This window comes from Panthera leo, chromosome B4 (assembly GCF_018350215.1).
Source record: "Panthera leo isolate Ple1 chromosome B4, P.leo_Ple1_pat1.1, whole genome shotgun sequence".
In the NCBI taxonomy this organism is placed as follows: domain Eukaryota; kingdom Metazoa; phylum Chordata; class Mammalia; order Carnivora; family Felidae; genus Panthera; species Panthera leo.
In genome coordinates, this window is record NC_056685.1 from 132,610,425 (window position 1) to 132,637,136 (window position 26,712).

A 26,712-nucleotide genomic window follows, 5' to 3' on the forward strand; every position below is an offset into this window, starting at 1 on the left:
TCGAGTGGAAAATTAATTGATCCTTGTAAATGGGTCCTCTGTCTGCTGCCCCTTCCCCGAGGAAATCAATTACAGTTATAATTCTGAGGGCAGGTTGCTGATCGTGTTTTCATTCACTCAGCGTTTCCCAGGTGCCTACTAAGCACCGGTTCGATACGGTAGGGAATCTGAGGGTAAATGACAGCAACCACTCCTACCATTTATTGAACGCCTACTGTGTGCCGGCGTCTTTATACGCATTAACACCCCTCTGGAGTCAATGTGGTTACTCCTGGCTAATGGATAAGCAGGACGCTGAGAAAATGAGTGACACCTCTCAGACTTAAATCCAGGCCCATCTACTCCTAAGCCCACACTCTGTCCACTAAGCTACAACTCTTCCCCTCCAGAAGTTTACAAACTATTAGGGGAAGTAGGATGTACATATAAACACCTGTACCCGGGGTCCACAACGTATAGCCTGTAGGCCAAATTCCACCCATCACATGTGTTTGCCCATGAGCCAAGATGGTTTTCACATTCGCAAATGGGAGAAAAAATCAGGAGAAGAAGAATACTTTGTGGCATGTAAAAAGTATATGAAATTCAAGCTTCGGTGTTCGAAGTTTTATTGGAACCCAGCTACACCCATTCCTTACTTACTGTTCTCTCAGGCTGCCTTCGGGGCTACAACTGCACGACTGAGTGGTTGTGGCAGAGACTGTATGGGCCGCAGAGCCCAAAATATTTACTCTCTGGTCCTTCCAGAAAAGGTTTGCCGACTGCTACTCTATACTCCAAGGTGAAATGTTACATATCAATAGGAGAGGCTTTTAAAAAGCGTTCTGGGACTTAAGAAGAGGGGAAACTAACATTTAACCCACGGTGGGAGGTGTCGGAAGGATCTACAGGTGTGCTCTGTTTTAAGACTCAACACAAGAAAACCCAGCATTTAAAACAGATAAGGTAAAAGCAGTTATTTGCATAACAAATTTTCCTTTTCATTTTGTAAAGGGATTCACCATGGGGTTGCTTTATGGAGTGAGCCTCTATAATGCATGCTAATATGATTCCACTTACAAATACTCTATTCCTAATAACTTTCCGAGAACATATCTATTGTGTACCGTGAGGCTTAGCTATAATCTTTTTTTTTTTTTTCCTGGTAGTGTAAGGTTTCTTACTGCTGAAAAGTAATGGAGCTGACCTTGCCAATTCAGCGGGGAGAGTAAGCGTTCTGCGTTACCTTCTCATTGTCTCCAAGAGGGGCTTTGCCTGACAAATAGAAGGAATGCCGTGGGTTCCAAGTCTCTGCATTACGTGAAATTAACCCGCCGGGAGAATTTTACGTTTTTAGCCAACCTCCTCTTGGTAACTGCGGTTAAAGTCCTCACGTGTAAACTCATCACTATTCTATTGCTTCGTTTCATACACAAGATGCAAATTAATAAAAATCACAATATTTAGAAGGAGCAATGTTTCTCTCTTTAAAAAAAAAAAAAAGAACACATTAGCTTAACTGAATTACAAGTGCAAGTCATATCATATTTAAATTAGAGTTCTCCCCCAACAAAATAGGAAGTGGTGTTGCCAGTTCAGTATAGGACCCCATTCCTTCTTTCTTCGGGTCCTGAGCCTGAATCTTCCAGCAGCTTTGCGGTGTTATGCAATTGCTCTTTTTAAGAGATGCATAAAGCGGAAGCCGCGGCTATTCATAGCCAACTTAGGAGGAGCTGAAATCTTTCAAGAAGTTTCTTGCCTGGTACCATCTCGACAGTAACTACGTGTTTCTGAACACATCCAATTAATCTGGATTTCACAGGGCGGCTCTTTTAAAGAGCCGTCTTGTGGCTTTTGTTTTCATCCTCTGTGGTGACTCTATCTTAGAAGTGGACATACATTCCTGGTATCTAAGCCTGGATGTTTTTCGGGTGTTTTGGTGGTAAAAGAAGCCTAAATGGAAATGCAAGGGCAGAGAAAATCATGCGTGGGGAAGTCCTGTGCCGCCAAATGGCGTAGATCTGTGTCACGGGGCTGCTAATGGATATTGTGCGCAATCCATAAAGGGGCAAAGTGAGAGAGACACAGAGGGAGGGTGAGAGGCAGAGCCAGCATTAAGGGCAGGAGCCCTGCATGGTTCTGAGGCAGGATTCCTGGGCAAACGGCGTCGTCAACGGGCTTGCGGTGGGTGGGGGAAGCTGACGGAGGTGGCTTGACTGCCTCCGGAAACTGTCACCTCAAGTTCACATTCTCCAGCAGGTAGCATTGCAGCCATTTCTGAAGCTCAGCGCTGGAAGGAAACGCACATTTAATCTGTCTGTGAGGTTCTTTAAAGAGATGTCTCTCTCTCCATCTCCCCCTGAGGTCAGGAGCACGGTAACTGCACACAGTAGCTAGAAGGCTCCATTGCGTTCTTGAATTCCCGAGGTGGCCAGCATCAATCGATGCATCATGCGTTGGTGGAAGGTACTGACTATAAAACAAATGGACAAACACGGAGCAAAATATGGTAGTTCAGTGTTCTTCTTCCCTGGTGGTAATTCAAAAGTTTTCGAAGTTAATACTAATGGGTACAGACAAATGGGATATAAATTTCCATGCATTTTTATGACCAAACAGAAGCCCAAGCCCTGGGGGGGTGGCCCTGCTATTAGGGAAGCAGGGAGCAGTAAATGCAAGGGGAGAAATTGCAAAACGCCGTGATTTCAACGAGACTAGAACACTCCCCCACTCCCCGCTGAACGTCTCCCTCCTACCAAAGAGCATCTGAACAGATTTCATTTCACAAATGGAAATGGGAGGCAAACAAATTTTTTCAAAGTGATCTCATTAAGAGTGGGCCTGGTTTCATTGGGTTTTCAGAGCCAGGATTAATATTATAAGCTGGGGAGTTCTGTTATGGGCCCCGGGGGGAAGGCAGAGAGAGAGCTGGTGCTTCAGGAGCAACGCTGCCTCACCTCCTCACGGAAGTTACGCAAGGCCAGCCTGGTCCAAGCACCCAGGCCGGATCCGAGTTCCATGTAACATAGGAAAGATCTTCCCAAGCTCAAGGTCATATCTAGAGCATGCCTTGGATATTTTTTGCATCCCTAATTTATGTGACTTTCTAATATGTTTAGCATTTGCCCTCCCCTTGTCTCCATCCTGCTTATTAAGGTAAATTTGCATAGAAATGGGATCTTGGATTTCAGGACCATTCACCTGACACTTGATCTCCTGAGGTGACCAGTATCTGTGTCAATACCATGAGGGTGACCCACAGACACCACATCTCCCTGCAAACTCAAAGCAAGGCCTTAATTAGGGGAGGCTTTTCATGTTAAAGCCACGGGGTGAAGCAAATCAGCAAAAGCATTTAGCACTCACTAAGGAGGGCAGAATACTCCTTCCTGTTGAGTGGGCCATCCTAGGTCACAACTTTAATTTGCCTTAGATGGACAGATCCTGAAGAAAGGATACAAAAAGTATATATCTTTGTGTGGGGGGGGGGGGGATAAATTTTGGCACACAGTTAACTATGACATTTTGCTTGGGCTCCTGAAATATTTTTTTGCCCAATATCTATCTTTCAAATGGGTAATCGTCATCTCTACAAATTACCTTTGGAAGACCAAACAAATGTGGAAAGTCAGAGAAACAGGTCACTTGGCTGCCATCACTGTGGCAGTGGCTTTAATCCCCTGATCTCTGCGTGCCGCACCCTCCCCACCGGGCAGCCACCTTCCTTAGTCACCTAAATCTTGTCACTTGGGTGGAAATTCCCACAGAGAGGGTGATTGTGGTCCTGGTTGACTGGTCACTGAAAGTCATTAGGTGTGAGTTCACTGACGTAAAGGGGTTCAGACTTTGGCACATTCTGACAAACGTAAATGCCAAACAACAGCTTCCAAGACTGTCCCAACAGCGAACTGTCTTAGCACAGAAACAAAGGACTTGCAGGTCTTGGAGAATAGGCATCAAATTCCAAAGAGGAAAGTTCATAAAAGATGGGAGAAATCAGAAGAAAACTCTTCTGTCTTTTCTGTTTTTGAGCTCTTTTTGGCCAGGCTCCCTTTGCTGAGGATAAATTCATTCAAATACAATTATTTTAAAGACAGAAAGACTACCTAGTTTTATCTCATGCAACATTTTGTGTCTATTGTTTAATATATTTTTTTTAAATTTTTTTCATGGTTATTTATTTTTGACAGAGAGAGAGTGCGAACGGGGGAGAGGCAGAAAGAGAGGGAGACACAGAATCAGAAGTAGGCTCCAGGCTCCGAGCTGTCGGCACAGAGCCCGATGTGGGGCTCAAACTCATGAGCTGTGAGATCATGACCTGAGACGAAGTCGGACGCTTAATCGACTGAGCCACCCAGGCACCCCGCGTCTATTGTTGAATTTAATCTCACATGGTTATTAGTTCAATATTATGATCTCCACTTTACAGATAAGGAAACTGAGACTCCAAGAGGTTTAGTTATTACACAAGAACATGCAGCTATTCACCAACAAAACCAGGACTCTGCTCTATGACATCCCCCCCTCCCTACCCCCCCCCCCCCCCCGTCTCCTAAAACAACAACAACTGTATTTCATTTGTAGGCTAACTTTCTTATTTTACACAGGCCTTGCGTATTACTGGGGGTGGGGGCATTTTAACTCAATTCAGAGGTATTATAACGGTATCTTTCAAAATGTGCTTGGCTTACACTATAATAATGCAATAAGGAATCTGACTAATCGAGTCCCCTGACTCTAAAGCCAGAATGTTTTCCACTCTCAAGCCATGTGGAAGGATGCTAAGTTCCCCACTGGCCGATGCTGCCTAATTCTCTTAAATGATTCAGATGTAAAAGAGAAAATGGCATCTGTCTAATTAACACCGCCTGGTTAAACATAGCTGCCAAGGGACAGCCTCAGGACGATGTTTACAGAACAGTCTTTCCAGCCCCTCGGGCCCCAAGTGAGAGATGATAGTGAATCTTCCATCCTTATCAACCAGAAACAGAGATGCCCCAGAGATGGTGACAGGCCGGGCAGGCAAAGGGAGGAGAAAGGGGAAGGCGCTGCTGGCCTTCATTTCCCCGCTCCTGGAGCTTGGGGATTCAGGGAACGACGGGAGGCAGATCCCACAGGCTCCCTCCCGCAGCGAGTCCACAAAAACAAAAGCCCTCCCTGCGAACCTGGGTCTTCCTCTCAGGCCCGGAGACCTTCGGCCAAGCGCCTACCACCTGCTAAGACTGCTAGGTGCCCGCTGCTCTGAGCCCTTCCCTGGACAGAAAGGCACAATAAACACACTACCTCTCTTCCAGCTTCCCATCGCAACATGGAAGCCATTGCCAAGTTTGACTTCACCGCCTCCGGCGAGGATGAGCTGAGCTTTCACACCGGAGATGTTCTGAAGGTAGGTGACGTGGGGCCCCGGGGAGCCGCGGGGGAGTTTGGGTTACTCTGGTCTGGTCACTGTGTTCATCGAACAAGCCATGGCTTTGTTTCTTTTCTTTTCTTTTCTTTTTTAAGTTTATTTGTTTATTTTGAGGGAGAGAGAGAGAGAGAGAGAAGGAGTGGATGAGGGGCAGAGAGAAAAAGAGAGAGAGAGAGAATCCCAAGCAGGCTCCACACTGACAGTGCAGAGCCGGCTGTGGGGCTCAAACTCACACAATGTGAGATCACGACCTGAGCCGAAGTCAAGAGTCAGATGCTTCACCCACTGAGCCATCCAGGTGCTCCCCCCATGCCTTTGTTTCTTCAGAACTGCATGTGGTTTCTTTCAAAAAAGAGAAATTCACCTCAATCAAAAGGGTTCCTTCTGAGCTCTCGGGTGCCAGTTACCAGGGTACATGATGGAAATAAGTCACCATCCTTGTCCTGAGATACTTGTGGTCTGGAGAGGGAAAGAAATCCATCCAAAGGGCTCTTACAGATGTTCTCGTCTAAGTGCTCAGGGAGCACAGGTGAGGGAACAAGGGATCCCACTCGAGAGATGGGGTGGCAGGAAGCTGCAGCAACACCTGTGGCCGGGGAATGCAGGGAACGTGGCTGGACGCTTACCGGAAGCTCAGATGTAAGCAAGCCCACGTGGCTTCAGTGAGCACTGTGAGGTTCAGTGTCGCCAAAACTCAACCGAGGGTGCAGGCTGGAGACAGCCGGGAAAAGATGACTGGAACAGACGTGGGCCAATGGAGGCCATGCACACCCCGGCCGCTCGGGGACGCCTTAATACCTGCCTAACACCCACACTTGAGTTGTTGTGGCTACGTGCAGAGACAAAGTGGCCTTGGACTTCCACATTCCATGCATCACACTTGTGGGCTTCACATCTTAACCCCGATTTTGAGCAAAAGCAGAAGCCCTTCTGCAGGCCATTTGGGGAGTCTGTGACGCTAATGCCCACCCCCCACCCCGCACCGGCCTGGCCACAGAGCACCCTCAGAAATCCTGATTCCTACTCCTCAGCAGCCGACATGGGCCTTCTCAGCCTGCACAGCAACACTGAGGCCACCAGTGTCTCGCCCCTAAGTATATTTGCCGTAGTGAGAGCCTTGTCAGTACGTGACGGGGTGACTCAGAAAGTCACTTGGTTTGGGACTTGAACACCCCCAGTATTCGTCCTTCTAACCGCTCTCACCTTGTAAGCTCTAGTAATATAGCTGTGAAGGGTGTGCCTTCTATGCTGGAGCTTCTCAAGGTCAAAACGTCACCTGGGCCGCCCACCCAGGAAGAGGCGACCTTCACTTCTGTGGGATCTTACCAAGGTCACAGAGGCATCTGCCACACGGTGAGCAGTCCCTCCCTTCTCTCTGGGATATTGTGACCATGTGATTATCAACCGCTATACAGGGTCCTCGCTCAAGAGAGGCCAACGGGCCAACTCCCCCCCCTCATCTCCCATTGCGAACAGAACCCAATATCTTGCTCAAGAGTTTCCTATTCCTCAGAAAAGCAGAAAGAAAAAAACGTTCCTCAACTCTGCTTCTCAGTCCACCTCCTGATTTCTTTCTTCTCCTTGGCTCCCAACACCAGGAAGAGTTCCCTGTGCTGGTGCCTCTACTTCCTCACCTCCCACTGAGTCTGCTGGAACTTTCTGGAAACTGCCTCTTACCCTCAACACTCCCTTCAAGTCCACCCGTGATCTCCTTAATGTATCATAGCATGACACTACTATACCACCTGTAGAAGGTGACACCGTTAGCTGTCCCTCTTCTGCATCTGACTGGAGCTCTGCCTCGCTCCTCAACATTACTCTGTCCTGAATATTCTTCTTGAGATCTCTCAAGCAATCCCCTGCCTCACGAGAGAGGAGTCTGATGAAGTAAAAAGGAGCAGGAGTTTAGAGCCAGAGAAGTTGGGAGTTCGAATCCCAGCTGACTAGCTGTGTGGCCCTGGATCAGTCCCCTGCCCCTCTGAGCTTCACTGTCCTTCATCTGCGAGCGGGGACCGTAACTATTTTGCAGGGTTTGGGGAAGGATTAGAGGTAATGGCCCCACCTCAAAGTGGATGTTCCGTGAATGGTTGCCGTATTCCAGTATTGCCCATTCCTGCCACCGTTCAGACCATCGCCACAGCCCCTTGACTGACTTCATCACCTCCTGTCTCTTACTCCTTCAATCATTCTACGTACTAGTCTTCGGAGGATCTTTCTGGGAAAAAAAATCAGGTCAGATCACCTCCTTGCTCAAAAACATTCAGCGGTTCCCCATTACCAGTTGATAGAAAGTTAAGCCACCTGGGCCCAACCCGCTCCCCAACCTCCCCAAGCTCTCGTCCGTGAACACACACACACATACATACACGCACGCGCACCTACACACACCCTTGCGTATGTAATGCCCAGGTCACGCTGCAATATATACACCGAGTTTCTCGCACTCTCCCTGCACTCCAAATCCCTTTCTCCTCCACAGGCATATTTGACTACCTCTGCCTCGGAACCCTCACTAATCCTCCACACCCCCTATGGCCCCAGCAAAATGAGTCACTCCCTCTTTAGCTCTTCCACGGCACGGCAACACACGTCATTCAAGGTGCTGCTGATCTCCCCTCCCGAGACGGTTATTTATGAGCAGCCAAACCCCTGTGCTCTAACGCACACTACACCCACCTCCCATCACTGCCCTTACCCTGTGGGATCCTGACCGCCGGTGCATGTGTTGGCTATTCCACTCGCCAAAGCTCTGTGAGGGCAGGGGCCAGGTCTGCCTCAGTGTCCAAAACAGCAGAAAGTTGACCCTCCCTAATATTTGGTGAATGAATGAGTGGTGGTTTCCTCCATCTATGAGCTCCCTGAGAGCAGAGCCAAGCCGGTTCATCTTTGTGTCTTCCCAGCAGCGCCCCCACGCGAGTCACAGCCCCACATAGGTGCTCAGCGCAAACTGCGTGAATTGTTAAATTGCATTTCTGCACGCTCGTGTAGAATTCCATCAGAAGGGCAAACCTGTCCTTTTCAAATTCTGTCCCTTGCAGCTGTGCTGATGGAAAGAAAAGTGGAGAGGGGCTTGTTGGCGGAACCCCACAGCATGTCTCTATCATGGCGGTCGGTAGCCCTGCCCGTGGGTCTCTATGTATGACTGCAACATCTGCCCCTCCGCTCCAGAGATGGGTACAAAGCCCCAAGATCTTGCAATTGCTTTCCAAAGCAGCTCTTGACCGCCCCAGCAATTTACTCCTGGGATGCTCTTTCATCCTAGACTTTTCGTGCTAAAAGACGAAACAGACTTTTTCACTAAAAGGTACAAACAATGCCTGACGAGCTCACCACCAGCTAACCCCCTCTAGACTGTGAGTTCCCCAGGACACAGGCCTCAGCTTCTTCATCTCTGTATTCCCAGCACCTAAGCGCAAACAGCAGGTGCTCACTAGATGCCGATCAAAGGACGATGAACAAGATGGTGGACGGGGAACTCTGGCCGAATGGCTCGATCCAGCTTCTCCTGTGACGGAAACATTAGGAGTCAGATAATTTTATGTTCATGCCTCAACCCCTTGGACCTGCAGCTCTGTGCAGCCCCAGACTTAACATTTTCCCTCTTAAATCTGCCGCTGTTTTTTTAAAAAAAAAAACGACCCAGTCCATTTCCACCTGCTTCTGTACTGTGTCTAACTCAGCCCTGTTTCTTCCTACTAAAACAGTGACCTGAAAGCATGAAGAGTTAATCCTATGTAATTAACTGCAATACTTCAGATTTCTGCTATGCCTCTAAGAGCTATAATTCCATCCAATTTTAAAATTCTCCCAACTGTACATTTTGTCCTCTTCCCACGTCTAACTTATTCTCAGGCCATGTAACCCAGAAAATTATTCTCGTAGGCAACATTATCCGAATTAACATACAGTAAAGTGAAGTGTAAAACCTCATGTGTTTAGGCTGAACCCCTTGCTCGAGTTTTCATGATGGGGACAAGAGATAGGGGGAACCGAACAGACAGAGAGATGAGAAGAACAGGAAGTATGGGGCCCTGGGCCAACAACGGCAGAAGGAAACCACCTCCCCCCAAACACTCCTCTTTGCAGAAAATGAGATTCTTTTAAAACCTTGCCTTCTATATGCCATAAAAAGCCTGTAAATTCACCTCTCTGGGAACACGATCTTAGGCAGACGGAGCACCAGGTGGTGGGGAGAAATGGCCGCCATTGTGGGATAATCTTTCAGTTGCTACAGGAGGTAGATGGGTGTGAGCCACAATTACTAAAATTACAGCTGGTTTCAGGTCAGAGAACTAAGTACATAGTTGGTTCTTACCGTGATGAGCCAATTTCCACATGGCCTCTTTTACCTTATCCCTGCTCACCTTCGTGTTTGACATTTGCTACCCAGCCCAAACATTGCACTCCCATGTGATGGGAGAAAGGAACTCCAAAGCCATACGTTGAGGGGTGAAGGCACGGAGTGAAATGTCCTTGTGTTCTCTGTGTGAATCCCGGGCACCGGTGCCGGGTTTCCGAGTGCTTTTTTTGACCTAGATTTTTCTGCTCCCCCCACTCCGCCCCATCTCGGCATACACATACCCACGAGTCCTTAGTGATACCAGCAGTCATATTTGATGATAGAAACTATAAAGTTTTCTGTCCTCAGCAATTCTAGAACTCAAATATGAGACACACTTTTATTTCTTCAGAACAGGTGATTAAATTCAAAACATACACATATAATGCTTTAAAGAACTTATAAACCCTACTATGTCCTTCAGAGCTGGAGGTCTCCCTCCCAAGAATACCACATTTTGCAGAATTGTGTTTTAAAAAATTTTTAATGTTTATTTACTTTTGAGAAAGAGAGAGACAGAGGGAGGGAGGGGCAGAGAGAGAGGGAGACACAGAATCTGAAGCAGGCTCCAGGCTCTGAGCTGTCAGCAGAGTCTGCTGCAGGGCTCGAACCCACAAACCACGAGATCACAACCTGAGCCAAGGTCAGATGCTTAACCCACTGAGCCATCCAGGCGCCCCTTTCAGGATGCAATTTCTGAAGGACTTCGAGGTACCAGAGCTCATCTGATCCTCACATCAGCTCGGGAGATGCTAGCTGGTTGTCACTGTCCCCATTTATCAGATGGCTAATTGACCTGCGGAAAGTCACACAGCGAGTGACAGGGCCAAGCTGGAAACCAAGCCTTCTCAATTCCAAACTCGGAGGGCCGGCCCCTTTCTTCCACCCCGGGGGTGATATTCGAAATATCAGTTACTTCGCCGTCTTCATCTCTGCTCCTCTCTGGGACAGAGAAACCCGTGGGACTGAGACTTCAACTCCACCTGCCATAGGACGACTCTGAAATCCCCAATGCCAGCCCCAACCTCTCTGCCCAGCCCAGACACACATCTCCAACGGCTCACTGAGCTTTTCTCCTCAGACGCAGGGGGCAGCTTGGATTCACCCACATGCACCCACATGCAATCTGAAGCCCATGGGTTTTGCCTCAGACCTGCTTCTCTTCATGTATTAGCAAAGCCATCACCACCCACTCGGTCTCCCAAGAGCGAAATCCGGAGCCCTCCCGGAGTCCACTTCTCCCTTGGTTCCAAGAACAGTCGCGAAATCCCGCACACTTTGCTTCCAGGTTCCTCTAAAATACCCCTTCGCCCCTCGCTGGGATGGCTGCACTCCCTTCCCAGACTTTCCCCCCCACAATCCGTCTTCACGTTCTGATGCAGGGCTCTTTCTTGGCTCTAATTCTTGCTGTGTTACGTCCCTGCTCAGAATCCTTTAGTGGTTCCCCATAAATTTCAAGACGGAAGCCCAGACTTTCCAACATGGGCTACAAGGGCCTGTACCTCTGGTATCCCCTCGGCCCCTGGGGCCACAGTCTAAACTCCCGCGGGACGGAAGCCTTTCATTCCCAGAATGCACCTCACTTCCTCTCATCCCAGAAGTTCCTGCGCCGCCGCCGTCTGACTTTGCCTGGGTAACTCCTTCCGTTGCCTGGGCAACCCCAGGGCCTCTCCTCCAGGCAGTCTTTCCTGCTCACCTTCTGCTTTCTCCTTTAGTGTAGCATGTCTATCAGTTACGGAGTCTTCAGCTACAAGAAACAGAAACTTAAATGCGGCTTAAACAATAATGCAAATTTATTACTTCTCATACAAAGTCCTGAAGCAGGAGGGCTCCAGCGTGGCTAATTCAGTGGCTCAATGACACCATTAAGCTTCTTTTCATTTTTTTGCTCTGCCATCTTCATTATTGTTCAAGTCCATGCCGCCCGCTTTAGAAACATTCTCAGTGGGGGATGGAGGCAAATATTTGTCTTTTAATAGCGAAACTACTATTTTCTGAAATAACCAGAAGCCACATAGAGCCAAGTGGTGAGTCATATGAGTAATCAAGGGAAGTGATAGCATTTGGGGTCACAGTCAAAGAAGGACCATACAGTAATGAGACCGAACTTCTGGTTTTGCTTGTGATCTGGCTCTAAAAGCAAGTTTAGAAAAGGCATCCCAAACATCTTGAGTTACGTCCAAATTGTGAAGCTCTCACAAGCTCTCACACTCACATGGAGTGTGAACACAGACAGTTACTGTTTTCAAAGCTGGCCCCACTGGATGTTTAAGTTTCAATTTGCTTGTTGAAAAAAAAAAGGAACAAATTAAATTTTTAAAAGGTTCCTGGTTACCTAGCAGAGAAGAAAAAAACCGTGGAGTGGCTGCTCTTGCCTTCCCAACACCTGCTCACATGAGGAGCTTCAGATGCTGAGATCTGGGACACACGAGTTTCCAACATATAAAGAGAAAGGATTGCAGAGAGGCCCCTGAATGCTGAGTCTGGGAGGTCACACCACGGTGGCGTCCCATGTGTGGATGGCACTAGGGGACAGAAATTAGCTCGGGGTCAAGGAAGCCAAACTCTAGAGACAAACCTGTTGCTCTCCCACTGGAGCGCCTGTGTTGTCTCTCTGGCTTATTTCCCTCTAAATCCGAAAGGGTGTTCTTTGCCCCGCAGCCCCTCTCTTGTGCCTCTTGGCGTCCTCCCTACAATCTTTGTCCTTCCTTCCTTCTCTTCCATGTAGATCTTAAGTAACCAAGAGGAGTGGTTCAAGGCGGAGCTTGGGAGCCAAGAAGGATATGTGCCCAAGAATTTTATAGACATCCAGTTTCCTGAGTAAGTATTTCCAGCCTGCTGACACGGGCCTACCCACTCACACTCCCCTTACTTTTTCAGCAGTCACTAAAATTATCCATCCATACCCAAGACACTGTCAAAACCGGTTGCCTCTGGAGAGGGAATCACAAAGCTGAAGGCCAGGGTGGGAGGGAGATTTGCATTTCACTGCATTCCCTTTTGAATTTTATACCATGTGCATGTATCGCCTATTTTAGGTTTATAAGCTAAACTCATCTATAACCGCAATCACAGGGTTTCCACAAATTCCACCAGGGGCGCTGTTGGCCACCCGTGTCAGAAGCTGCCTCTTCAGAGCGAGTCTTTTCTCCCAGCCTCTTCCACCCTCACCAGGGACCCCACACAGCTCCTTGCCTTCCCTAAACCGTGCTCAAACCAGTGAGAACAGAGTGGGGGGAAGAGGAAATTCCCTTCCTAAGGAGGAAACAGAAAAATTGAGATTGGGTCTCGTTTGTCTCAAGAATCGACCACAAAGGTTAGATAGAAATCTAATCTGGTCCGCGAGTCACAGTCTAGCCCAAAGAGCAGAGGGCTGTTAGAAACCCCAAGCGGTGTTGGCGACCCTGTGAACCAGGACTGACCACTGAACCGACAGAATGACCACTGACCTCAGCCCTTGATGTTGCCCTGTAATCTCCTCAATGACCCCCTCACACCTTCTCGCTCCTCAAGCCTCCAGCCCCTCCCCCACCGCACTGTGGACTCAGGGCCTTCCTTCCAGGGTCACTGGGACGATCAAGCCACCGGAAAAGCCCCTCTTGCCCATCCCCCCACCTGACTCACTGCATCCACCCACCTCCTGCAACTTACTGGGACACTGCCTTTCCTGCAGCTGTTTGGGAAGAATCGTCTGTGCCTCTGGCAGAAACTCTCCCCTCTCTCTCTGTCTCACATCAATTCTCTCTTCCTCTCTGCTGGGTCACTCCCATCCACAAAGATGCTGCAATGTCTCCCGTCTAACAAAAAAAAAAACAAAAAAAAACCATTCTTGATCCCAAGTCTCCTTCCAGCTACCACTCCCCTTCTTCAAAAGAATTGTGTGCACTCTTATCTCTAACTTCTCTCCTCCTACTGAAACCTTTTTATCAAGGTCACAGTGAACAACTGGGTCCACTGGTGGGTCCCGCTGTCTCAGCATGGTAGAACATAAGTTCCGTGGCAGCAAGGGCTCTTGTCCACCTTGCTCACCACTGTATCCCGAGTGCCCAGAAGCAGGTCAGCACATAGTAGATATTTGATAAAAACTGTTGAATGAACAAGTGAATAGCTTTGGAATGATACCTAATAACGTAACCCCGCCCACTCGTTTAACATATAGCGTGTGGACGTTTTTTGCAAGTCTTGAAGTCACGTGTCAAGCTCCCATCAGAGGATAAGTGTGTACTTTCTAAACGATCTCCTAACTGCTGGCTGCCTCTTCCAAAATATTTCCATTGAGGTATGGCTGCTGAGGAGCGTGGCCCATTCCTCTGCCCGGCCCCATTACATTTCCTGCACAAGGCAAAAGCTGTGGTGGGCAGTCCCTTGTTCAGCCCTGCAGCAAAGCACAACAGGTATCCTGGCAGGATTTCTAGGCAGGTGACCACCAGAAACCCTCTGCTTCCAGCCCCTCAGAGCCCAAAGAAACTTCGCCTGCAGCACCAGGTCTGGAATAAGGTGCTCCTGTCTGGAGTCTAGGTTCCTAAATTCCAGAGAGCGTAGAGAATTGCTCACAAAGGAATCCAAAGAGTGTGGGACATTCACCTTAGGGGGACGCACATACTAGCCTTCCAGGGGCAACAATGGAGCAGCTGCCTTGAGGAAATGGGGCCGGTCCCACTTAGGGCCGCTGAGTGATCGCAAACACTCATTTCGCTCTTGTGTGGTTGAGAGGTTTCTGGCCACCTGCCCTGAGGCTGCAGCTACTGTTTGCCTCGCCTCTATGGCAGCTCTTGGCCTTCACACGCGCTCTGCCACCTGCCGCGACACTTAGAGGCTGCCTGCCACCCTGACTGTTCCCCTGAAAGTGTAGTTTCCCCCCTGTTTCTTCTTTTCCACCATAAAGATTATTTTCCTGGATTTGGGGGAGGGCCCCGGAGCTGGCTGTGTAGACGCTGCTCTCTGGCCGCTGCTAGCCTTGCTCCATGCCACCCGGATCATGAGGGCCCCTGGGCTCTCAGGCGGGCCCACTGAGCTCTCAGCCTGGGGGAGAGCCCACGGCTCCCCAGCTCCGGTCCCCCAGCGCCTGAAGGGGCTCCTGTCTTGCTGGCACATCATCTGTCCCTGCAGCGCTCTTTCCTAGTGACATCCCTCACATAGCTGCCAGCAGGCGGCCGCTTCCCGCAGTGAGTCACTCCCACACTGTCCCATTTTGGTGCAGTGGCACATTTCCATGATTCAGGTTTTCCAAGCGAGAGAGAGGGAAGGAACAAAGGGGGTGCGTCAGGGGAACACTCACTTGCCTCGCCTGCAAACCGCCTAGAGCACGTGTTTGGTTTTAGAGGCCCGGCCCCCCCTTCGGCCTCTTTCTGCTCTCTACTGACCAGAGTCCCCGGCCTCTGTCCCTTTGGCTCATCCCTTCTCCCCTTCCCCTCCATCGCTCTGGCAACTCACCAAGATCCTCTGGTTTTATCTCATCTAATAGATGGTTTCACGAAGGCCTCTCCCGACACCAAGCAGAGAACTTACTGATGGGCAAGGAGGTTGGTTTCTTCATCATCCGGGCCAGCCAGAGCTCCCCAGGGGACTTCTCCATCTCCGTCAGGTACTGGCCACCCCCAACCCAGACTGCTAAGGCCGTGAGGTGACCTCTTGAATGTGACCTATTTATTGCTCAGGAGCATGGTGGCCAAGGGGCCCAGGCATCTTATCAACTGGGATGCCGTCCATTTCCTTCCCATGACACATATATATAACTCTTCAGTACGCTGGTTTGTGGCCAAATTATGTAGATGTTCATCTGCTTCCCCTTCCAGCCCAAGTGCTTCTGGAAGGACAAGATTTTATTCCATTTCATCTTTGTGCCTTTAACAGTGCCTTGCACCCAGTAGGTGTTCAGTGAGTATTTGTGCAAGGAAGTGGGGCAGGAGAAGGAAGGGAGAATTCCCAGTTGTCCACATCTGTCTTGAGGTTTAAATCTGAACCTTTTCTTTAACTACTGATATATGTCGAAGAAGGCTCCGAGGACAATTAAAATCCCAAGTCACTGCTGTAGGGGACAGAGGTAGTTGTACGTGGTGGCACAAAAAGAAGGGCTACGTCAACACACTGTAACGCAGCAAGCTGACAGCAGCAGATGGGAGCCGAGGAGGGCTGGGGTGAGGGACGGTAGCAGCAAAATCTCACTCGTGTGCGTGCCCGGGAGGAAGTGAGTCAGTCCAGGCATAAACATGACACAGCCCCACACTCAGAAACCCCAAGTCTGAGCACACTGCGTGTGGTCAGCCTGTCTGGAATCGCGAGTCCCATATCAGGCGTGGTGGCCACATGTGAAAGTGCATAAATTAACACTGATTTCCATGCAGGAGGAGACGTGTGTGGTGGGACCGCCTGTCAAGTTCATTGACAGGAAATGTTGGTTCAGATTGTTCAATACGCTTTGAAAGGCATACAGCTTTAGTGCTTTAAGCGCATAAATCCAATCTCAGGTAATGAACTGAGGCCACTTTACTCTTTAGAAAGAATGGATATTTTAAGGAATAGGTAGGAAGGACTTACAAATAACGGGTCAACCGTTCGTATGCACGTATTCCTCTAAAGTGCTCAAAAATAGCTTGGTCTCATTAGCTTTGCCCTTGCAATCTTACTTAAACTCTTAATTTTCCTTAACTAAAACTTTTTTTTTTTTTCACAGCTTAGGCAGTAGTAAATTTTAGCTCAGGCCTACACTGATGTATCACAGATTCTAAATTTGTCAGGTTTTAATGCAATTGTGCTCTATTGATAAATCCTACAACCAAATCTCTTTCTTAAGGGCCCTGATTACAGACTGGACCCCGGAAATGGTTACATTGAAGGGCATCTCTTGGTGCCTTTGGTTTGCATGAAGTGGACTGTGGCTTTTCAGCTAGAAATTATGGTTTATATTTCCTCCACTAAGGTGAATTCTCCAAAACGGTCAGCCTTGACTTCTGCCAGTGCAGCTCCTTGTGAATATCGCCATAATCATGATTATATCTCTTGCAGAAATGTAGCATAATATATTCCAAAGCAAATCATTTTCATTTATTCATACATCTGCTTTCTGTCATGCAAAGATAATTAAGAGCTAATTGTAGTCCTATCACTTAGCATTTGTTAAGGGTCTGAAACACTAGGTTTTAGAGTCTGGAGCCCTGAGTAACATCCTTTTCTCGGCCCCTCTCTGAACTTGACACATCGGTGCAGCCGCTCTCTCTCCATGGGCGCACATGACCAGCTGCAAGCCTGACATCCAGTCCTCTCAGCTCATGAGAGAGCAAGGGTTAATGTTTCTCTCTCTGTTTCTTTGACTAAGAGGTGGTAGATGAATAATTATATCACAAGAATATTTCCTCCTCCACGCACAGATGTGAGGAGTAATGACTTAATGAATTAAGCCATGTGGTGTTAGAGTGAAGAAAGCATCTGTTAGGGGCCACCTCCAAGGGGAAGGCCATGCAGTGATTGCAAAGTCAGTTCTACCCCAGAGCAGTCCAGCAGAGGTCACTGCGCAGGCTCACCTGGCTCTGAGCAGAGCCCAGCACATAAGAGACTGAAGATCAGTCATAATTCCTGTCCCCTCTGAACATGGACCACTGATTCCATCCTTAAGAAACCTGCACTAACCTTCCGAGGTATCTTTACTCTCCAACTCTCTTTAAATTCGTGACCTTTCTGTTGGATCAGGCAATTCATATCATTAGTTTATTTTTAGACATAAATGTATGTCTGTTTGACAAATAAACTTGACATCCAAAAGAGAAGGACTTGGTGATGGAGAAACACTGAGAAATTGAGCTGTTACTAATTGAGCTATTAGTAAAGGCCAAGGTCCCCCTTTCCAGGTGAACAAAATCCAATTTCTCCAATCCTGGTACAAATATTTCCAGCTAGTGCTAAAAGGTGCCGATCTAAAAGAAGTTAGCATGTGTACACGGTGTGACAGGCCCAGTTCGCTAGACTGGAATCAGAGAGCGAGGTTCTTGCCTCAGCTCTGCCACTCACGGTGGCCTTGGCCAAGCCCCCGCCATCTCTCTGAACCAGCGTCCTCCTTCATCTGTAACATGGAGACAAGGCTAACCAATCTCAGAGGTCCTTTACAATGAAAACACCACATCGCTATATAACTTTTCTCCCCTAAAAGTTCAAAATCTTCTGTAACCTTACTTATGTAAAACGTAAACCAAGACCAAGAGATCGCCTTTATATAGAAAACCGATTGTGACAAATTTCTCAAGGTGGTCTCTTACTGTCCAGAGCTAGTTTATGGGCTTAAAGGAGCTGGTTCAAAGTATTTCTGATAATGGAAAGGTCACAGGGGTGAAAAGCCCTCCCCTCTGAGTCTTGTCAGAGTTCTTAGCGTAGTACAGAACTCAGGGATTGCCACGTTTCAAACAAACATTGTAAAGAGTCCTTAACCTTGTAGTCATTAAAGCACTCACAACATTTTTTTCTTTCCTTTTTTTTTTTTAAAGAACTTTTTTTTAAAATATTTATTTTTGAGAGAGAAAGAGTGTGCGAGCTGGGGAAGGGCAGAGAGAGAGAGGGGCAGAGGATCTGAAGCAGGCTCCAGGCTCTGCGCTGACAGCAGAGAGCCCGATGCAGGACTCGAACCCACAAACCGTGAGATCATGACCTGAGCCGAAGTCAGACACTTAACCAACTGAGCCACCCAGGCACCCTGGAAACATTTTTTTTCTTATGAAAGGTCAGCTCCAGTATCAGAAAATAGATTATCTTCTGCTGATGTAAAAATCCTTTCTAATGCAGCCTGTGTCCTGAACGGTCCCTCCCACAAATCTCCCTTTAGAATTTAACTGAGCCAGCCCCACCTGCCACTGGATAGGCAGGCACCTGCGGTTCCATTTCCTGCCCAAACAGAACTCCAGCATCCCTGGAGGCAGTCAGTCCTGGGGGGTGGGGACATTGTCGTGATGTAATATACAATGTGGATTCTCCTTGATCTGTAGGCATGAGGATGATGTTCAGCACTTCAAGGTCATGAGAGACACCAAGGGTAATTACTTCCTGTGGACAGAGAAGTTTCCATCTCTAAATAAGCTGGTGGACTACTACAGGACGACCTCCATCTCCAAACAGAAGCAGATCTTTCTGAGGGATAGAACCCGAGAGGATCAGGTACACCTCAGGCCCCGATCAGCCCAAGTCTGGAGATTTTAGGCAACATGAGTCCTATGTGACCCGTCAAGGCAATGCATTTGATGGGCATGTCCTCTGAGTATTCTGGAAGACAGAATCTCAGATCTGGAGGTCAGATCTCAGTTAAACCCTGTCTTAACACTTCCTAGCCATGTGACTTAGGAAAGTTGTCCAATCCTGAGTTTACTGACCCGTAAAACCAGAAGGTGGTGATACCTAGCCCACAGGATGGTTGTGAAGGTTGGAGAAGATAATGTATCCCCTCCCCTTACGTCATTCCTAACAATGCTACAAACAACACTCAGCAAACATCAGCTCTTACCTGTAGATACTTTATTTTGTTATTATAAATACTACTACATCGTAGCTTTCAGCCTAGCTTAGGAGTTGCCCAGAGATGAAGGCCAGGGGGCCACACACAGGGATGTTGGAGAGCAGCCTGGAGTCTAGGACTAAGGCAGTGGGGAGAGCTTTGTCCCAGGAAAGGAGGGTGGGGGTGTTGGAGGAAAAAAATTGACCTGGAATTCTTGCTCTTAGAACATTATGAAATATAAATATTTTAATAAATTATTTTCTTAAGTTTATTTATTTTGAGAGAGAAAGAGAGAGAGAGCAGGGAAGGGACAGAGAGAGAGAGAGGGAGAGAGAGAATCCCAAGCAGGCTCAGTGCTGTCACTGTATGATCACAAACTGTGTGATCATGACTTGAGCTGAGGTCAAGAGTCAGACGCTTAACCAACTGAGCCACCCAGGTGCCTCTAGAGTATCATTTTAATAGAAAATGCATCAGACAAACCTAGCTTTAAATCCTGACTTCATCACTAACTGTCCTTGTTGCCTAGCCAAGTTAAAAAACCTTTCTGAGGATCAGATTTCTCATCTGTAGAATGGAGAGAAAAGAATACCTCCCCCCTGGACTGTTGTAAGGATTAAATAAGACAGTATAGTGATAGCACTTGCCATAGGGTCTGGACAATAGTAAACACCAAGGAAAAGTTAAGTTGCCTCCTGTAGGTAAATTCACCGCCCCTCCCTCCCCCTGCGCGCGCACACACACACATTATAAAATATCTTTCAAAGGAAATGACATGGTTATAAGAAAGAGGTGGGTATTATACAAAGAAGCCTTCTCTGGAATAGTTGAAATCCCAGAAAACAAGTTATCTGAAAAGGCATTGAGACTTTCAAAGCAACACATGCCCTGGGGAAGTAGAGAAAACCATTTCAGGTAATTGATTAATTGTAAGCTTGAGAAGTGACAGTTCTAGGAAAAAAGGGTGTTCCCAACAAGTGCCCATAAAAGTTCAGAAAGGAAACAAAGGTTAACTAAAGACCTTGTGAGTTATTTTAATCAAGAAACAGACAGAGGTATTAATTTACTAGGATGTGCATGCAGAGTTAAAAGAGTTAGCATAAAAGTGCATTAAACTAGATTAAACGAGTTCATATTCGTAAAGCACTTAGAGGGGCGCCTGGGTGGCTCAGTCCGTTGAGCATCCAACTCTTCATTTCAGCTCAGGTCATGATCCCAGCGTCATGGGCCTGCTTGGGATTCTTTCTCTCCTCCCTCTCTGCCCCTCCCTGCGCTCAAGGGCACACACTCTCTCTCTCTTCAAACGAATAAACTTTTTTCTTAATTAACAAAATAAATAAATAAACAAATAAAGCACTTAGAATAGCGCCTGGCATATGTGAAGCCCAGGGCCCTGTGTAATTGTTAAATAAAAATAACAAGAAAGGACCTCTGAGTCACAAGGTTATGGCCGCATTAAGCAAAAAGCCTTGCTCCTTCCCAGCATGCCCAGCGGCAGGCCTGGTTTCCATGGTGCTGCAAGAGGGTTGCTGTGTGGGTCTCTATCACCAGGCTATAAATGACAGTTAAAAATCACGCAAAGTCAATGGCAGAGCTTATCGGGAGGGCAGGCTGTCCCGTGGTGTGGCAACACGAGATAAGGAGGGGTGGCATTGTGTCAGTGAAACAGAATATTTAGCCTGATTACACAGAGAAAAACAAGCCCGCTAGGAAGGGACTACTGGGTAGCACGTGGAAAGTGAACCAAAGGCCCGAAATCCCCAACCTGGGAGAATCTGAGAACGTAGAGGCCACTTCTGAAACTGCGAGGGCCCGAACTGTCACCGGTTGTGTTTAGGCTGCCCGCCCCCCGCCAGCTGTTTCTTGGAGCTGTCTCTCCAGCAAAGTCTGGAAACAGCTGCCAGAAGGGTGGGGTGGGGCCGGGAGATTGGGGAGGAGGATGGAACCACATCACCTTCGTGCTCTCCCAGGGTCACCGGGGCAACAGCCTGGACCGGAGGCCCCAGGGAGGCCCACACCTCAGCGGGCCCGGGGGAGAAGAAATCCGGCCGTCGATGAACCGGAAGCTGTCGGATCATCCAGCGCCCCCTCCCTCGCAGTACCCCCCGGCACCGCCACAGCAGCAGCGCTATCTACAGCACCCCCACTTTCATCAGGTACCTCCAAACAATGACGTGGGCACAGCGAGGTAGGGAAGGGGAGGCTCAGGCCACTTAGTGTGGGAAAATTCCCTACAGTGTCACGTACGTACAACCGTCCGTGCTTGGGGGTCTGTCGTGGTCCTGGGACTGTGGGCGGGGGAGGGCCATCTGAGGCCCGGCCTCATCAGGGCTGACGAAGTTCATAAAGACCCGGGACCTCCCAAATGGCAGAAATATGATAACGTGATGTAGGAACTGCTCTTGGCAAAGAAGTCTCTGTGAATTCGTTGGCTCCCCGCCTGAACACACATACACACACGCACGCACGCACACACATTCCTACCCTGAGGATTCAGCGAACCGTTGCTCCATTTTCCTGTCAGCCCCTTAACCCATCTGGCGGTGGAGATCCACAAGAAAAGCAGTTTAACACCCACAATAGAGCCTTGCTTATTTATTTATTTATCCCCTGCCTTGTTCCAGATGGGATTTGGGGCCGCTTACCGAGATGGACAATACAGCCAGATAACATCGTTCCTAAATTCCTCAGTAGGGCGTACGAAGCCCTTTGTGAGCTGTTTCCCCAGCCTCTTTCCTGCAGACTCTCCCCAAACCCCCCACCCCCCAGCCTCCCCACTCCTGGAGCAAACACACATTCCAGCAACACTGCACTATCTTTAGTTACCAGAATGATCGATTGTGTTTTCTCTCATACCTTGGGGGCTTTTTATATGATGTTTCCTTGGCCTAAAATGCCCTCTCCTGGCTGATCCTTCTCCTCCTCTAAGCTGGAGGCCAAGTATCACCTCCTCTAGGAAGCCTTCCTTGATTACCCTGGCAGACTCAGACATTCTCTTTACACTTAAATGTGTATGGTTTCCCCTCCAAACTGACCCTCCATGAAGACAAGGACCTTTTCTTTCCAGCTACAAATCCCCGGTGATTAGGACAGTACTACACACGGGGCAGGTGCCTGATAAATATTCTTTGATTGAATGAACGAAATCTGGCATGGTCTTCACAGCCGAAGGTCCCTTTGCTATCCTTCCACCTCACCCCACCAGCTGGGGCTTATTGTCATCAGCAGCAAGTATTCTTGGAACACTGGCTGTGTCCATGGCATCTCAGCAAGGCGTGGGGTTTGGGGGGGGGGGTGCGGGCTGAGAGGGATGTGGTGCGGTGACTGGGTCTTCCGTTACATGTGTTTGTTTCTAGGAACGCCGGGGAACCAGCCTTGACATAAACGACGGGCACTGTGGCGTGGGCATGGCCAGCGAAATGAACGCCGCCCTCATGCACCGGAGACACACAGACCCAGTTCAGCTCCAAGTGGCCGGGGTACGTGAACCTTCCCTCTCTGGGCTCAGTGAAGGCGGCAAGAGGGGCACTTAGGGAAATGGTCGGTCCTCCAGGAGAGACACGCTGCCGGGAGCTCAGAACGGAGGTGGTGGGAACCCAGCAAGTGAGGGCGGAGAGGTGTCCCCGGGGCAGAGCCGATCCCGGTCTGTCGTCGTCTGGCCGCAGGGCCTTGCCCTGTCCTGGCTCCGGCTCTAGCGGAGGGAGATCTGTCGCCTTTTTCATTGCGATCCATCTGCCTCGGTTGCACTAGCACCGTGGGCTGTCAGCTTGGGCACGCTGCCATCCTCTCTGTCCCCTGAAGACAATAAAAAGACCACCTATCGATGCAGGGAGAGTAGTTGTCCAGGATTCTCTTGGGGCCTCGGAGAATAACATCTCCGCGGGTCAAAGTCCTGAGTCTCGGAGTTCTGATATCGTGCAGTGAGGTGTGCTTGCAGCTCCGGCGGGGCTTGCGGCGTCTCTGGAGAGCCACAAGCCAGCCTCCAGGGCAGACTGCTCACGGAGGACTCTGTCTGGCCGCAGAGCCTCCTCCGTGTGACCGTGGCTCCCAAGGCCAGCCCAGCCGCCCCGGCTCGGCAGGACCCCTCTGTGTTTCCCCGACAGCGAGTGCGGTGGGCCCGGGCGCTGTACGACTTCGAGGCCCTTGAGGACGACGAGCTGGGCTTCCGCTGCGGAGAGGTGGTGGAGGTGCTGGACAGCTCCAACCCGTCCTGGTGGACCGGCCGCCTGCACAACAAGCTCGGCCTCTTCCCCGCCAACTACGTGGCCCCCATGATGCGATGAGCCCCTTCCGGTGGGGCCCGAGGCTTTCGTCTGAAGCTGCCTGCAAGAGAGGGGGCAGGGGAGAACAGCTGGAACTACGTGTACATCCGTGTATATGCGTGTGCACACACGCGCCTATGTGTACGTGCATTCGATAATAGTAATTTATTGGCGATGCGGTCGTTTCATTAGTTGATATCAAAGGAAGTCAGGTGGAGAATTCTATTCGTACTTGTTTTTCTGCTCTCCCCTCAGCGGGTGTGTGGAAGGCAGGGGGAAAGTTGGGGTGGGGGGGGCAGAGACATGAAACCGAAGTTCTTCCTGTCCTTAAGATGGCACCGCTGCCTCCTGGTCTTGGGACTTTCACTGAGACTAGCCGAGCAGAGATCCACATCCCGGCGTTGGACCCAGAACAACAGGGTGGAGCCGGACTCGGTGGGGCCATGTTTCGGCTTTACCTCCGAGCCCCGCTCCCCTTGAGGTTTTGCAGGGCAACGTCCCTCCTGTGCGACCAGGGTGGGCACTGCCGGGCTGAGACCAGAGGAGCGGCCACACGGGACTGGAGCAGCGGGTGCCTGGAGGCCTGGGCGAGGCTGGCCTCCTGCCCCGTGCTCAGCGGGGACCTTCGCCTCCCTCGCCGGAGTGCTCCTCAGCCCTGAGAAACAGAGACCGTGAGGAGCCCAGCACTGGCAAATGGGGGGTTTTTCACAAATCCCCGGTGGCTTGCTTGGGTGTCACCTCTGTTTCCCCGGATACCAAGAAAGCAGCATCTACATTCTGTAAAGTGCTCGGAGAAGCCCTGGCTGAGAATGTGGGACTTTAAAGCCATTGTTTTACGACTCCCAGGGTGTCTCTTTGGGTCTCTATTGGTTTTCCGTTGTCCTGAGGATGCTTTGCCCAGTGGCAGAGAGGGAAGCCCACTCCACAAGAGCATTGACTAGCAATTGTTGATCGGTTGACTGACTGAACTTGACCCTGGGAGGGAGCCAGCTTTGACGGGAGCTTCCTGTTGGATCTGGCCGTAGAGTCATTGCTGGCGTCCTCTCTCCAGCCTCGACCCAAGAGCTGCACCTGGGGAGAGGGACCCCATTGCCCCTGTCTCTCCTGCCACCTCAAAATAGAATTATGTTTCCTTGGGCTCAGCTGGGGTTGCGGAGCACAGGCTGGCCTGGCTGGGGAGAAGGGACCCTGGAGAAGGAAACGGTGTTTTGGTGGAGCCTGGGAGCAAACCCGTCTGCGCCGAGAGACCTGAGAAGAGGGTGTGTGTGTGTGATGAGGCCTAAGTGACAGGCTGGGTGCACGTGTTGGTGAGGGAGAATGATGGGGGGTGAAGTGTGCCTGCTCCTTTGTCTTCTTCCCCAGCCCTTCTTGCTCTAAGGAGTGACGGGGGCAGCCGTCATCGAGGGTGAAAGGAGAAGAAAGAGTGTCTGGCTCAGAAGCAACTGTCGGGGTAACATAGGCTGCGTCCCTTTGACTCTGAATGCTACGATTCTGGGATCCCTCTGTTGTCTTTAGAGAAAAAGGGGAAAAGAAGGCAGTCCGTGGCAAGTCTTGGGAGGGAAGAGAAAATAGCCTGAGAGAGGCAGGGGGAGTCAGGTGACGGTAAGGAACATCTGGCTCGCAGCCTTTAGAAATCAAAGAACAGAAAGGAAAAGGTAGCAGAGATGTTTCAAAAGATCAAGGAGCAGCGTGAGACACAAAGGGAGGGAAAGGGAGCAAGATGGTAAGTGGGACAGGCGAGGAAGACGTTGGAGTAGAGTCAGCAGGCCGGCGGCTGACAACCAGGGGAAGGAGGGATCCAGCAGGTGGGGAAGGAGGAGTTACAGCAGAGCCGTGAACGCCACGGAAGGCAGGGACCAAGACACCACAGGAACGAAGAGGAACGAACAGGGAGAAAGAAAAGCAAGGCAGAGAAGACCTAAAAGCTATTTTGGTGCTAGGTAATGTGAACATGTTACAGTAAATAAAAGCCAAAAGTGATGTTTGATTTTACAGTATTTACAAACCATATGCTTTAAACAGCCCACAAACCTCATCCATTTGTCTGATTATGTGGGAGGACCAGCCCCAGTGAAGAGAGAGGGAGCTGATTTGGTTCTGGCCTGGATTTTGTGCCTTGAAACACATCTCGAGAAAGCAGTGATACGCCCAGGGCCCTTGTTTGGCCAGGCTGTGTCCCGTGTCTGTGTCACACTCCCCTCCAGGGGCAGGGGTCACTGGCCTGCAGAGGTTGACCGCACAGTGCGGGCAGGGCTTCCAGGACCCCTGGAACTGGATGTTCTGCTCCCACCCCCGCCCCCCGCCCGAGTCTTTAATTGAGGTGCTAAAACAGCCTTGCCCCTGCACATCACGTGGCTCAATGCAGAAGGAAGCAAGAATCATCCTAACCACCCACAGGGAGCTAAGGCCCTTAGGGACCAGGCTAAGAGGACAAGGACCAAACTATCCATACTGGGGGGGTTGGGAAGCAATGTCCCTGGGCCTCTGGTGCTGCCTGGAGGAACGCATGAGGAGCTGCTCTCTACCTGACAGCATTTGGAGTCCACTCGCCCCTCCTTCCAGCCACAACACAATCAGGGAAACAACACCTTGTCTCTGACTTCAGCTGAAATGCTCTGCATGACCTGGGGGCAGGGAGCTTCCAGAGAAAGTCTAGTTCTGGCTGAACCAGTTCGGTTTTCCTAACGCCCTGCTGAGGCTCCCTGCATGTCAGATGTCTGGTAACTGCCACTGCCCACCCGCTTTCAGATGGCCTTAGGCATCTGATCTAAGGCAGCGCTTCTCAAAATTAATGTGCCGGTGAGTTGCCCAGGGAATGTGGTAAAATGTAGATTCTGATTCAACCCTGCGTTTCTCCCAAGCTCTGAGGTGATGTTACTCCGTCCACGGACCACACTTTAAGTAGCAAGAGCAAAGAACTTCGCAGCTAAAAAGCTACAAAAATCTAATTAGATCCCTTTTCTCGGGATATTCGGGCACTTCTTTGTGTTGCTCACAAATAAGTCACTCTGAGCAGAGACGGGACTCAGAACTGTCATTATGACGTCATTCCTGTTTGATGGCCGGGTGACTTTTGTCAGCATCTTCATCTCTACCAAGAATCAAGCAACTTTAGGGTGAGAGGCATCCAGATGAAATACAAACAGGGGTTGCCCAGTAGTGATTATTTTAAAGAGAAGCAGAGGTTACAGAAGTTGTGAAACGTCTTTCTCAGGATTCTTTGAACATAAAATGGACTCGCATCGGGTGTGGT

At 49.6% G+C, this 26,712-nt stretch overlaps 1 protein-coding gene across 8 annotated transcripts in view; it reads left to right on the plus strand.

The window, feature by feature from the left end:
- Positions 1 to 25,451, plus strand: part of GRAP2 (GRB2 related adaptor protein 2) — a 67,693-nt gene extending 42,242 nt beyond the window's left edge. For 6 of the 8 annotated variants that reach the window (XM_042947875.1, XM_042947873.1, XM_042947874.1 and 3 more), the window contains 7 exons: positions 5,274 to 5,365; positions 12,454 to 12,545; positions 15,190 to 15,309; positions 18,695 to 18,863; positions 21,168 to 21,353; positions 22,554 to 22,676; positions 23,220 to 25,451. In XM_042947875.1, coding sequence (XP_042803809.1) covers positions 5,274 to 5,365; positions 12,454 to 12,545; positions 15,190 to 15,309; positions 18,695 to 18,863; positions 21,168 to 21,353; positions 22,554 to 22,676; positions 23,220 to 23,480 — 1,043 coding nt within the window. In that variant the 3' untranslated portion in view covers positions 23,481 to 25,451. Of the gene's footprint in view, positions 1 to 5,273; positions 5,366 to 12,453; positions 12,546 to 15,189; positions 15,310 to 18,694; positions 18,864 to 21,167; positions 21,354 to 22,553; positions 22,677 to 23,219 lie in introns of those variants that run through there. The other 2 variants (XM_042947876.1, XM_042947881.1) reach the window with 2 other exon arrangements.
- The last annotated feature ends 1,261 nt before the right edge of the window (positions 25,452 to 26,712 follow it).